Raw genomic sequence first — 12,364 nt, 5'->3', positions numbered from 1 at the left:
CAGGGACAGCCTTGGTGCAAGTGGGGCGTGAGGGGGAGAACAGGGAGTTTAGCGGACCTTGCTCTGAGCAGAAGCCTGGGGCTTCCTATCAGCCCCAAGGAACCATATCTTGGTTAATTCTGGAAGGAGCCGATCCCTATGCTGAGGTGGAGATGACCCACCATGGCTCTACATGGTTCCCACCCCCAAAACTTCGACCTACCCAGCTCTTTTTTTTCTTCTTTTTTGCATCAGCATCCTTGCTGCTGCCAATGCTGGAATGGCTGGTGATGCTGTTGAGGCTGGAGATGCTATCCGAGGAGTTCTGTCTCTTGATCCGGAGTTCTAGGGACCACGTACAAGTGGGAAGAAGACACACAGGGGAGATTTAAAGAAGACATGAGACTTATGGCAAGTGCAGCTGCAGAAGGTGTAAGAGAAGGGCACCAGTAACTCCTATGTCCACATTATTCATTTTTGGGGTCATTCTATCAACAAATATTTATTGAGTGCCAATTGTGTTTCCATAACAAAAAAAAATGCTAATGGTAAAAAATGAATGATCCCTGTTCTCAAGAAGCTTCCAGTCCAGTAGGATAAATACACAAACTAGTGAACTCAGCCTGAATAGGTGTGAGAAAGGCTTAAGGAAAGCTGTCTTTGATGGAAGACATCAACCTATCATTTTTTTAAAGTAAACTCTGCCCCCAGCATGGGGCTTGAACTCACCACCCCGAGATCCAGAGCTGGACACTCTACGAATGAGCCAGCAAGGTGCCCCTCAGCCTACCATTTTCATGATTTTCCCCGGCAATACTCTTCAGCTGCCTGGTGCTCCAAGGCCAAGTGTAACTAGCCATGTGTCCTGCATTTAACCTCAATGAGCTTTAGTTGTCTCATCTGGCAGGTAGAAAATCTTCTCCACTCCAAGGAGGTTTAGAATGGCACAAAACATGATCTACTTTTCCACCACAGGGAGGGAAAAAGTTAACCAAGGAGGAGATGGTTCAGTCTTGAGAGAACAGAAGTTCTTCAGATGGGAACACTGGAAAACCCACATAGGGCTGAAGAGAAAGCACATGCAAAGGCCCCATGCAGGGCTCTGGCTTTGCTTTGGGGAACCTCAGGCAGACTGGAAGGGAAGCAGCCCAAGGAGCACGGCGAGGGGAGAGGGTGGAGGTTAAGCTCAGGTCAGACCGGGAGAGCCCTGAATGCCTTTTAAAGGAAATCTGCCTTTGTGCCATAGGGAATGAGCAAGGGCAGCAGAGATCCTGGAGCAAAAGCAGAATATAACCAGACATATTTTTTAGAGAGGGAGCGAAAGTGAGAGGAGAGCATGCAGTGACTGGAGGGGCAGAGGGGGAGAGAGCAAATCCTCAGGCAGGTCCCCCCGGAGCATGGAGTCCAACGCAGAACTCGATCCCTGGACGCCGAGATCACGACCTGAGCCGAAATCAAGAGTTCGATGCTTAACTGACTGAGCCCCCCAGGCGCCCCAAATACAATCAGATTTTTAAGACCTTATTATTTTGAAATAATTGCAGACTCACGTACAAAGAACAATACAGACAGGTTGCGTGCACCCCGCGGACAGCGTCCTCCGATGTTAGCACCTTCTCTAACTACAGGACAAGGTCCTAAGATTCGTTTTTTCCATAGCACTTCCTACGTTACCACGGAGAAAGCAGTGGAGGGAAACCAGAGTAGAGGTGGGGGACTGGTCAGGTGGCGATGTGCAGTTGTCCTTCTAGAAATAAGAGCTGTTCAGCGAAGATGTGGGTAGTTGCTGGTTATTTTCTCACTGTCTCCGTGACCGTGAGTGCCTCTTTAAACTCTAATCTTCCTTTCATACTACTGGGGAAACAGGATCCTAGGATCTACCAAAGCTCACGAAGCACACGGAAAACCCTTTTCAATGATTACCCAACCACATTTATGATAGTATGGAGTACCTCCACTTATTCTAGGGCTGTGGAAAATTCTCAAGAGAACATGCTGACTTGACGTAAAGAAATTTCCATTTGTATAAAAATGGATACATCTATCCATATTTATTTGTTGGTTTATGCAGAAAATTATTTCTAGAAAGAGTCACAAGAACTATTAATAGTAGTTACCTCTGGGGAGTGAGATGTGGAAGGGGGGGTTCAGGGAGGGGGATTTTATTTTATTATTATTATTATTTTTTAAATTTTTATTTATTTATGATAGTCACAGAGAGAGAGAGGCGCAGAGACACAGGCAGAGGGAGAAGCAGGCTCCATGCACCGGGAGCCCGATGTGGGATTCGATCCCGGGTCTCCAGGATCACGCCCTGGGCCAAAGGCAGGCGCCAAACCGCTGCGCCACCCAGGGATCCCAGGAGGGGGATTTTATATTTTACCACATACCCTTTTGTTCAGTTTACATCAGGGGCTGACAGACTTTTACTGTAAAGGGCCAGGGAGTAAATATTTCAGGCTTTGCAGCCATACGGTCTGTTATACCTCATTAGCAATGCTGTTGCTGCATTAAAGCAGCAGAGACAATATGTAAAAATTGAGTGTAGCTGTGTTCTAGTAAAATTTTATTTAAAAAACAGGTGATGGGCATCTGGGTGGCTCAGTGGTTGAGCATCTGCCTTTGGCTTAGGTTGTGAGCGAGTCCGGCATCATGCTCCCCGGAGGGAGCCTGCATCTCCCTCTGCCTGTGCCTCTGCCTCTCTGTGTGTCTCTCATGAATAAATAAGTAAAACAATATTAAAAAACAAAATAAAACAAAAAGCAACCCACAGGTGGTGAGGGCACCTGGATGGCTCAGTCTAGTTAAGCTTCCAACTCTTGATTTCAGCTCAGGTCATGATCTTAGAGTCACGAGATTGAGTCCTGCATCCGGCTCTGCACTTAGCGCAGAGTCTGCTTCAGGTTCTCCTCTCTCTCTCTCTGCCCCTTCCACTTCTCTCTCTCTCTCTTCTGAATTAAATAAATAAATCTTAAAAACCAAAAAACAAAACAGGTGGTGAGCCAGATTTGGCCAATGGGACATGACTTCCTAACAACCCCTAGCTCACATTTTCCCTCTAGAACATGTATTGCTTTTATGATAAAAATAAGTTTAATTTAAAAATGAGTTAATCTGGGACACCTGGGTGGCTCAGTGGTTTAGCACCTGCCTTCCTCCAGGGCGTGATCCTGGGGTCCCGGGATCGAGTCCCACATCGAACTCCTGCATGGAGCCTATTTCTCCCTCTGCCTGTGTCTCTGCCTCTCTCTCTCTCTCTGTGTCTCTCATGAATAATAAAAAAAAGAAAAAAAACTGAAATGGGTAAAACTACAGATGAGAAAGTGTTGGTTTGTCTATTTGTAAGGAAAGTGGAGAGAATGTCTTTTAATGCTGGACATGTTGAGTTAGAGACACCACCTATCAGATGATCTAAGTGGGAATGTCCAAAAGTGTTTGGAAATAGAGGTACAAAATTCAGGATGGGGATACAGGTTGAGAGGACAGAGATACATATTAAGAGGAGGTTGTAAAACTTATTTGAGCTAATAAACTCAGCAAAGTTTGTTGGATACAAGACAAATATATAAAAAAAATCTATTGTATTTCTATATAACAGTCATGAATAATCTGAAAAGGAAATTGGTAAAACAGTTCTATTTACAATAGTATCAAAAACAAATTTAACAAAAGACTTATATACTGAAAACAGCAAAATGCCACTGAAAAAAATGAAGGAGTATTTAAATAAATGGAAAGGCATGCCATGTTCATGGAAGATCTATTGTTAAGATGGTGATATTTTCCAAGTCCATATACAGAGTTAACACAATCCTTCTCAAAATCCCAGCCTGCTTATCTGCAGAGACTGACAAATAATCAATCTGATTATAGAATTCACATGGAAATATAAAGGGCACAGGGTGGACAAAACTGTCTTAAAAAAGAACAAAGTTGGGGGATCCCTGGGTGGTGCAGCGGTTTAGCGCCTGCCTTTGGCCCAGGGGGCGATCCTGGAGACCCGGGATCGAATCCCACGTCGGGCTCCTGGTGCATGGAGCCTGCTTCTCCCTCTGCCTGTCTCTCTCTCTCTCTCTCTCTCTCTCTGTGTGTGTGACTATCATAAATAAATAAAAATTAAAAAAAATCTTTAAAAAAAAAAGAACAAAGTTGGAAGACTAAGACTTCCTGATTTTAAAGCTTACTACAAAGTTATAGTAATCAAGCAGGGTGGTAATGGTTAAGGACTCACAAATAAAGAATGGGATAAACTGACAGTCTAAAAATAAACTTATGTTTATGGTTAAGTGATTTCCTACAAGGGTGCCAAGATCATTCAATGGGGAAAAATAGTCTTTATAACAAATGGTGCTAGGACAACTGGAAAGTCATTTTACAACAGAACGAAGTTGGATCCCTACCTCACACCATATATGAAAATTAACTCAAAATGGGCCAAAGAACTAAATGGAAGAGCTAAAACTAGAAAACTTTAGAAGACAACATCAGAGTAAATCTTCATGACTTTGGATTAGACAATAGGGTTTTTATATGTAATATCTAAAGTATAAAAAAAAGAAAAAAAACTAGATAAAATATACTTCATCAAGATAAAAGTTTTTGTTCTTCAAAGGACACTATCAGGAAAGTGAAAACAATCCACAGAATGGGAGAGAGTATTTGTAAATCATACCTTATAAGGGTCTAACATCCAGAATATATTAAAAACCCTTATGAGTCAACAGTAAAAAAGACAAATAATTGAATTTGATTAAAAAATAGGCCTAGATTTAAATAGACATTTCTCCATAGATACACAAATGATCAATAAACACACTAAAAGAATACTCAGTATATCCTTAGCCATCAAGGAAATTCAGATCAAAATCACGAGACACCACTTCACATCTACTAGGATGGCTCTAACAAAAAGAAAGGCAGTAGCAAGTGTTGGCAAGGATTTGAGAAATTGGAATCCTCATGCACTGCTGGAAGGAATGTAAAATGGTGTAGCAATTTTGAAAACCAATGTGGCATTTCCCCAAAAAGTTAACATAAAGCTACCATGTGCCCCAGCAATTCCACTCTTAGGTATATACCCCAGAGAGCTGAAAACGTATGTTCACACAAAAGCTTGTACGTGAATATTCATAGCAGCATTCTTCATGACAGAAAAAAAATGTGAGAACAATCAAATGTCCATGGACTGATGAAAAGATTAAAAACGTGGTATGTCCACACAATGGAAGATTATTCAGCCATAAAAGGAATGAGGTACTGATATAGGATATAACATGGATGATTCTTGAAAACATTATGCTAAATGAAAAAGCCAATTACAAAAGAGCATGTATTGTATGATTCCATTTCTATGAAATGTCCACAACAGGTAAATCCATAGCGTCAGAAAATAATAGATCAGTGGATGCTGAGGACTGAGGAGGGAACAGAAAATGATTGCTATGGATAGGAGATTCCTTTGTGGGTGGGGAAAATGTTCTGGAATTAGATAATGGTAATGGCAGTAAAGATGCTAAAAACTACCGAATTACACACTTTATAAAGGTGAATTTTATGGCATGCAAATTACATCTCTGAAAGTTCAAAATGAAAAAAGAAGAGGTTATAGAAGCCACAGGATGGATGTGAACACTAAAGAAAGTGTGTAGAGTCATTAAAAAACGGCTATGGCTGGGCACCTGGGTGGCTCAGTCTGTTAAGCGTCTGACTCTTGATTTTGGCTCAGGTCATGATCTCAGGGCTTTGGAACTAAGCCCCGTGTGGGGCTCTGGGCTGAGCACAGAACCTGTTTAAGGGACGCCTGGGTGGCTCAGCGGTTGAGCGTCTGCCTTTAGCCCAGGGCCTGGGATGGAGTCCCACATCAGGCTCCCTGCATGGAGCCTGCTTCTCCCTCTGCCTGTGTCTCTGCCTCTCTCTGTCTCTCTCATGAATATATAAATAAGATATTTTTTTTAAAAAAGAGAACCTGTTTAAGATTCTCTCTCTCCTTGTCCTGCTGCCCCTCCCCTTACGAGGTAGTACAAGGCCAAGATGGGAATGATGACTCAGAAGCCATGGGGAGAACTTAATGAAGGAAGGAGACCTTAACAGGACCAAATATTGGAAATCTTGAGATACTGCCTGTGTATGTGTGTGTGGCGCAGGTGTGTGTGTGTGTGTGTGTGTGTGTGTAGAAGAAGGTTTTTTTGAGCACCTACTACATGCCTGGCTCTATGGTGAATGTTCACATAGATCTGATTTGATACAACAGACTTCTGGTTAGGGATTATGTCTATTTCACATAAGTCAAGTAAACTAAGTACTAAAAATTATTAAATTCAGAAAAAAAAAAAAGGGGGGGGGAAGCCTGGGTGGCTCAGTGGTTTAGCGTCTGCCTTTGGCTTCAGAGTCCCGGGCTCAAGTCCCATATTGAGCTCCTTGCATGGAGCCAGCTTCTCCTGTCTCTGCCTCTCTCTGTGTCTCTCATGAAAAAGTAAATAAAATCTTTAAAAAATAATAAAATTATTAAATTTTGGGAAAATGGGTGTCCCTGGTGATTTCAGTGAAAGCAGTCTTAGGGTGATAGTAATGTGAGCAAATTATAGTGGGGTTAGGTGGGAAAGAGAACTGGAAGGTAGGGTGATGAAGGAAAGAAGGAAATCTATCTAGTAGAAAGGAGATAGTGGATACATCACATCCTTTGCCTTCCTTAAAGATAAAAGAGACTTTAGGAGCATTACAAGCAGAAGGAAAGGAGCAAATGCAGAATAAGAGGTCAAAGATGCAGAAAAGTGTGTGTCTGTGTGTGTGCATGTGCAGACGAGTTGGGTATCAGTGCTAGAGGGAGCATCCCAAAGCATGACGAAAGGGAACCCTCTTGGCCAGAAAGGACAGCCCCTTCCAACAAAACGGGAGAAACATAAAGGATCAGATGAATATAAATTGATGGAATGAAGAAGTCAATGGAGTTCCTATTTGAAAATGTTCATTTTCTTGGTTAAGGAGGAGGCAAAGTCTAGGTTCAGAGGGAGGCAGGTAAGCAGCCAGAGTAAGGGGCCGGAGAACATGATGGAAGTTGGGGATCTCTGCTAGTGGGATAAAAAGGCGGACAGACTACAGACAAGTTAGGGGACCACCCCACTACCCTGGAAGGCTGCCTGGAGTCAGAGGTTGCAGGGTTTAGGGGCATCAGACCACTACGCATCTTGACTTTGTCAGGCAAAGCTTGGGTGGTTGTTAAATGCCAAGGCTGACTTGTCATTTGAGCCTCACTTAGGCTCCGTGATCTTTGCCTCATTTTTTTAAAAAATATTTTATTTATTTATTCATGAGAGACAGAGAGAGAGGCAGAGACACAGGCAGAGGGAGAAGCAGGCTCCCTGCGGGGAGCCTGACGCGGGACTCGATCCCGGGACCCCGGGTTACAACCTGAGCTGAAGGCAGATGCCCAACCGCTGAGCCCCCTGGGCATCCCTCTTTGCCTCATTTGAAGAGCAGATTGCACCCCCCTGGAGAACTGACATGAGGATCAAATAAGAACGTGTGTGTGTGTGTGTGTGTGTGTGTGTGTAAAAATGTAAAGTGCTAATTTTTTAGACTTTATTTTGTAGAGCAGTTTTGGGTTCACAGCAAAAATTGAAAGGAAGGTATGGAGGCTTCCCACAGCCCCGTGTGGCCCCCGACAGGCACCCCACTCTCAGCATCCCCCACCGGAGGGGCACATCTGTTACAACTGATGAATCTGTGCCGACACGTCATCATCAGCCAGAGTCCACGGCGGACACCAGGGTTCGCTCGTGGTGTTACAGACAGTCTAAGGCTCTGAACTAATGTATAGTGACAGGCACTTTCCATTCTAGCATCACACAGAGTATTGTGCTGCCCTCACACCCTCTGTGCTCTGCGTGTTCACCACCCCCCACCCTTCACAGTCTCCTCCTTCGTCTTTGCCAGAATGCCATATAGTTAGAATCGTGCGACATGTAGCCTTTTCTCATTGCTTTTTCCACTTAGTGACGTGCAAGGGAGACTGCTCAGGATCTCTTCATAGCGTGCTAGCTCATTTCTTCCAAATGCTGAATAACGTCTCATTGACTGGCTACAGCCCAGCGCATTCATCCATCCGCCTACCTGAAGGGCATCTCGGTTGCCTCCACGGTTTGGCAGTCGCGGATAAAGCTGCTGTCAGCCTTCTTTGAGTAAGGAGTAGGACTCCCGGATCAAATGGTTAAGAAGAAGACCTTTAGACTTTTTTAAGAATGAAATGCTATTTTAACCATGGCCTTTGACAGCTCTTGGGCTCCGCCCTCACCCTCAAGGTTCAGGGGAGGACCCCCGGGGATGATGGGTGTGCTCTCCTCTCCCTCATCCCCAGGGGCGGTAGGGTCATGGCCCTGGCACTGATGAGTCCGGAGCATCACATTGAAGGGCATCAGGGGGCCCTCACCTTCTAAAAATTTGATATGGGACCTGGCACATCGTAGGCACAGACCAAAGTCTCCAGTAACCCCCTTCCTGTCCTCCTCCAACCTGTGGTTGGACGTCCTACCTTTGGGTGTGGTTTCTGAGGCATTAAGGGCTCCCTGAATGACGGCCTGTGCTTCAGAGTTCTTTTTCTTCAGAAAGTCTATGGTTTCCCGTAAATCCAGCAGCTCCGTGTCCTAAGAGAGAATGACACTGGTGTCATTAGCTGGGATTAGCCAGGCAGTGGGCGCTGGAATTCCACCGGGTTTGCTAGAGAAGGCGGGGAATTCTGAGGGGAGGACGCTAGCCTGGCCCGTGTGCCCCAGCTCCCGGCTCCCTCACCTTCTCCTCCGCGGTCTCTGCCAGGTGTCGCAGGCGGGAGGTCATATTCACCAGGCTCTGCTCGAAGGCCGCCACGAGGTTAGCCTGAAATAAACACAGACGGAGGTCCCTAAGTCACCTGAGGCCTGGGCAGGGAACAGAGACTGTGGGGGGGGGGGTAGTTGGGGCTGACTCTCTGTGTCTTAGCAGCGACCGATGCCAACAACCCTCCTGGCGATTTCTGAATACTGATTTCCCTGAGCAGACAGGTGGAATCGAACCCCTTGATGTTCGGCCTGAAGACAGGTTCTGGTGGGGACGAGCTTCCGGAGCGATGAGGTGGCAGAGACAGCATCAGGGCAGGGCAGGCTTCGGAGGCCCTGGGACACTGGGGATCTAGTACCTGTCACCACCAGAGGTGGGACTGTCCCTCTGCTCTTCAGGAGGCCTGTAACCTCCAGGGCTTTGCAATGGTCTCGATTGAACTCCTCCACTGCTGGCGGGCTGGCCCCATGGATCCAGATCACCTCCCAGTAGAAACTGCTCGGCGCTTCTGTCCACCTCTGCTCCCAGGTGCCCTCTGTCGTCCAGTCCGTCCTGCTTCTAGCCCCGGGGTCTGCAGGCGGCCTCCGCAGGGCGGGACAGCAGTAGGCCGCGTGGCCACTAGGTGTCAGGTGTGCTTCACGAGGAGGAGGCCGGCGGTGGAGGGCGGAGGGTGGCGCTGAGGCCCCGGGGCAGCAAGGACAGCCCTCCAGCTGTTCCGGGGTGGCAACACGTATGGGAAAGCCCGAGGGAACCCGGGGATGGAGGGATGGAGGGATGGAGGGATGGAGGATCCACCATGGCTGGAGGGCGTCTGAGCACGTCTGTGACCCCACAGCAAGGAGTGCGGGCAGGCTTCGGGCAGACCCTCGGCCCAGAGCTCTGGGATGGGGTCTGTGGCAGCTGTGCCTGCTTCCCGTGGACCAGGGCTTCTCTCCTCCCGGCCGGGTCTAGCTTTCACCGCCTGCCCTTGAAACATGACCCAGGCTCCTTGCATTTGACAGTCGCTGGCGGGATGCGTTTGGGTCTGGGCGGGCAGCCTCTTGCGGGCACCGGTGCTATGAGGCTACAAGGCCTGGGCGGTCCTTGGCAGACCTGTGTCATGGCCATGACCCCGAGCTGTTGGCTTCCACCCGCTGTACAGGGAACTCCTGTTTTCTTGGCCTCGGGCTGTGTCTCGTTCACTTTTCTACATCCCTGCCCAGGTCCGTAAACACACTGCATGGGGTCCCCGGACATCTCGTGAGGAACCCCAACGACGGCTGGCTTCTCGTGTGCTGTCTTGGCCTCTTCTCATGGGGGCCCCCTTCGCTCTGGAGGGGCTTTCTTCCCGTCTCCTACACACCCTCTCCTTCCTCTGAGCCCTCCCTGACCCTCAGCCTCACCAGGGTGCCTATAAGACTTCAGGGCTGAGCCACGGTGCCAGGGCGAGGCTGGCACTTGGCAGAGGTGGAGGGCTTCCGGGCCCTCCCTGTCTAGGGTGTGCCCGCGGCATGGGCAGCTGGGAAGCGCCATGGAACACGACAAAAGCTCCGTCAAGGACCAGGGGATCCATGTCTCTGCTTGAGGGCAGGGCTCCGACCCTCAGCAGGAATCTGCCTCTAAAATTGAGAGCCCGTCATGTCTGGGTGTTCTCTCTTGGCCAGGACACTTCCTGTTGGAAGAAAAACCACCCTCTACATTCATTTTCTTGGCTCTCCCGCAGCCTTGACAGCACGGTGGCTGACGGATGCTGTAAATGAATCAGACACACCGATGTCCTCTCCTCCCGGCGCCTCTCCCCGCAGCGTCTCCCAGATGTGATCCCGGGGTGTGCAGGATGTGACCCGGGTCACCAGCCGTGGTGGGTGGGGCACGAGGGAGGGAAGCCATGGGGCTCTTGCTGACATTATAAGTCTTAGGAGTCCCCAAGAGTGGAAGACGGTGCATGACATGGGCTTCAAACAAACCGGTAAGCGTACCACGTAGGAGTGGGGGGTTTGGGGAAAGAGCAATATAAGAAAATAACCAGCGTGATGAGGGAAGCGGTTGAAATAGAATGGAAAGCTGCAACACCTGGGGGGAGAAGTGGTCTCCTCGATCCCAAGGGAAGACCCCAGGCCTGACAGCTGAGTTCCCCAGAGAGGAAGGGACAAGAGAGGGGAAAACAACAACAACAACCCCAGAAACTCCTGCGGAAATTGCAGACATGGTTACTTTTGTGCGAACACTTGGAAGGCTCCTGCAATTCCGGCTCAGCTGTTGTTTACAGCGTTGGGGGAAAATGGGTCTTATGTTCTCTGTTTGCAACTTGGTCACAGGGGAGACACTACCGAAGCCCAGGGAGAGGAGGCGGCCTCATCTCCCGCCGTGTCACGGGGTAGAAGAACCAAGGCCTACAGGAGAGCCAGTCCAGCGGGACGGACTGAGGGCAGGTCGAGGGCGGGGACGAAGAGTTCTGGCTCCCAACCTGAAGCTCAGGTCATTCCTGCCCCCGCCCAGGGAGCCTGCTAACAGAAGGCGGTTGGCAGTGAGGACGCAGCTGGACTGGGGGGCGGTGCACTTCCCGGCGGGTCACGCCTGCCACACAGAATGCCACTAGCCGGTCCTGGGCCTGCCCAGGTGTGCGGCACAAACGACGTCATGAGCATGCCCCGGGGCAGCAGCAGAGAGTTCCAAGGGTTCGCCAACACGTGGCCACTTGTGTCCACGGCCATGCAGAACCACCCCGTCTCTGGGGAGTTCAAAGACGGCCAGGCACGAACTCGTCTACACCCGTTAATCAGGGTTGGGGCAGAAACAGTTCTCTGTAAGAATTGGGACTCAGGGAAAGAGCGGGCCAGGCCCGGGTCCATGTCGCACAGCTGTGAGCAGGACCTGCTCCCTTGGACGCTAAGCCTGGGGGATCCCTGCAGGGAATTCTCCTCCTCTGGCTGAACTTAGGTGACTTATGGCCACTGTAACTGCCTGGGTCCCCCCCTCCTTCGCGGCACTCACGTTGGCAGAAAGTTGAGACGTCAGGGTGGCCACTTTTTCCTGGGACGACTCCAGTTCCCTACGAAGCTTCCGGATTTGCTGTGAAAGGAAGAGAAATACAAACTTAACGGTGGCGGCAGCAGCAGCAGCAGCAGGAGGAGGAAGAGGAGGAGATCTGGGAGCGGAACGGGGCTCAGCGGTGTTAACAAGCAGAGACAAAGGCTTTGCACCCTACCTCAGACTGCATCCTCTCCTCAGCCTGAAGAAGGAGCACAGAAGGAGAGAAAGAGAGAGAAGGGGGTAGTTACTACGGAGGTGAAGAAGCCGGGCCCGGGGCGGGGCAGAGAACCTGCAGAAGTGGGACTCGGGGGCCGAGACCACTTCCCGGCCCGGCCCGGCCCTCCCGAGACGGGCTGAGCCCCTATCTTCGGCCTCAAATAAAAGGTGGCTCTGGAGCTCGGGCTCCAGCCAACCGGGTCATTGCCAAGATGGCTGGGAGGTGAAACTCCAGTTGATCTGAAGACTAATCCCTACCGCCGCTCACGCAAAGGAGTAAAGAGAACCAGGGGAAGGACAGATGGAAGAACCGAGTTACACCCCACGGCCAAGGGCGCGCGTGCCCCGT

At 49.1% G+C, this 12,364-nt stretch overlaps 1 protein-coding gene across 7 annotated transcripts in view; it reads right to left on the bottom strand.

The window, feature by feature from the left end:
* Positions 1–12,364, bottom strand: part of NAV1 (neuron navigator 1) — a 209,923-nt gene that overhangs the window by 20,049 nt on the left and 177,510 nt on the right. For 5 of the 7 annotated variants that reach the window (XM_072831401.1, XM_072831403.1, XM_072831405.1 and 2 more), the window contains 5 exons: positions 11,975–11,998; positions 11,761–11,838; positions 8,764–8,847; positions 8,507–8,618; positions 203–324 (listed from right to left, as the gene is read on the bottom strand). In XM_072831401.1, coding sequence (XP_072687502.1) covers positions 203–324; positions 8,507–8,618; positions 8,764–8,847; positions 11,761–11,838; positions 11,975–11,998 — 420 coding nt within the window. The remainder of the gene's footprint in view (positions 1–202; positions 325–8,506; positions 8,619–8,763; positions 8,848–11,760; positions 11,839–11,974; positions 11,999–12,364) is intronic. The other 2 variants (XM_072831402.1, XM_072831404.1) reach the window with 1 other exon arrangement.

Source organism: Canis lupus, chromosome 6 (genome assembly GCF_048164855.1).
Source record: "Canis lupus baileyi chromosome 6, mCanLup2.hap1, whole genome shotgun sequence".
Lineage (NCBI taxonomy): Eukaryota > Metazoa > Chordata > Mammalia > Carnivora > Canidae > Canis > Canis lupus.
This window is presented reverse-complemented; position numbering and strand designations above follow the sequence as displayed.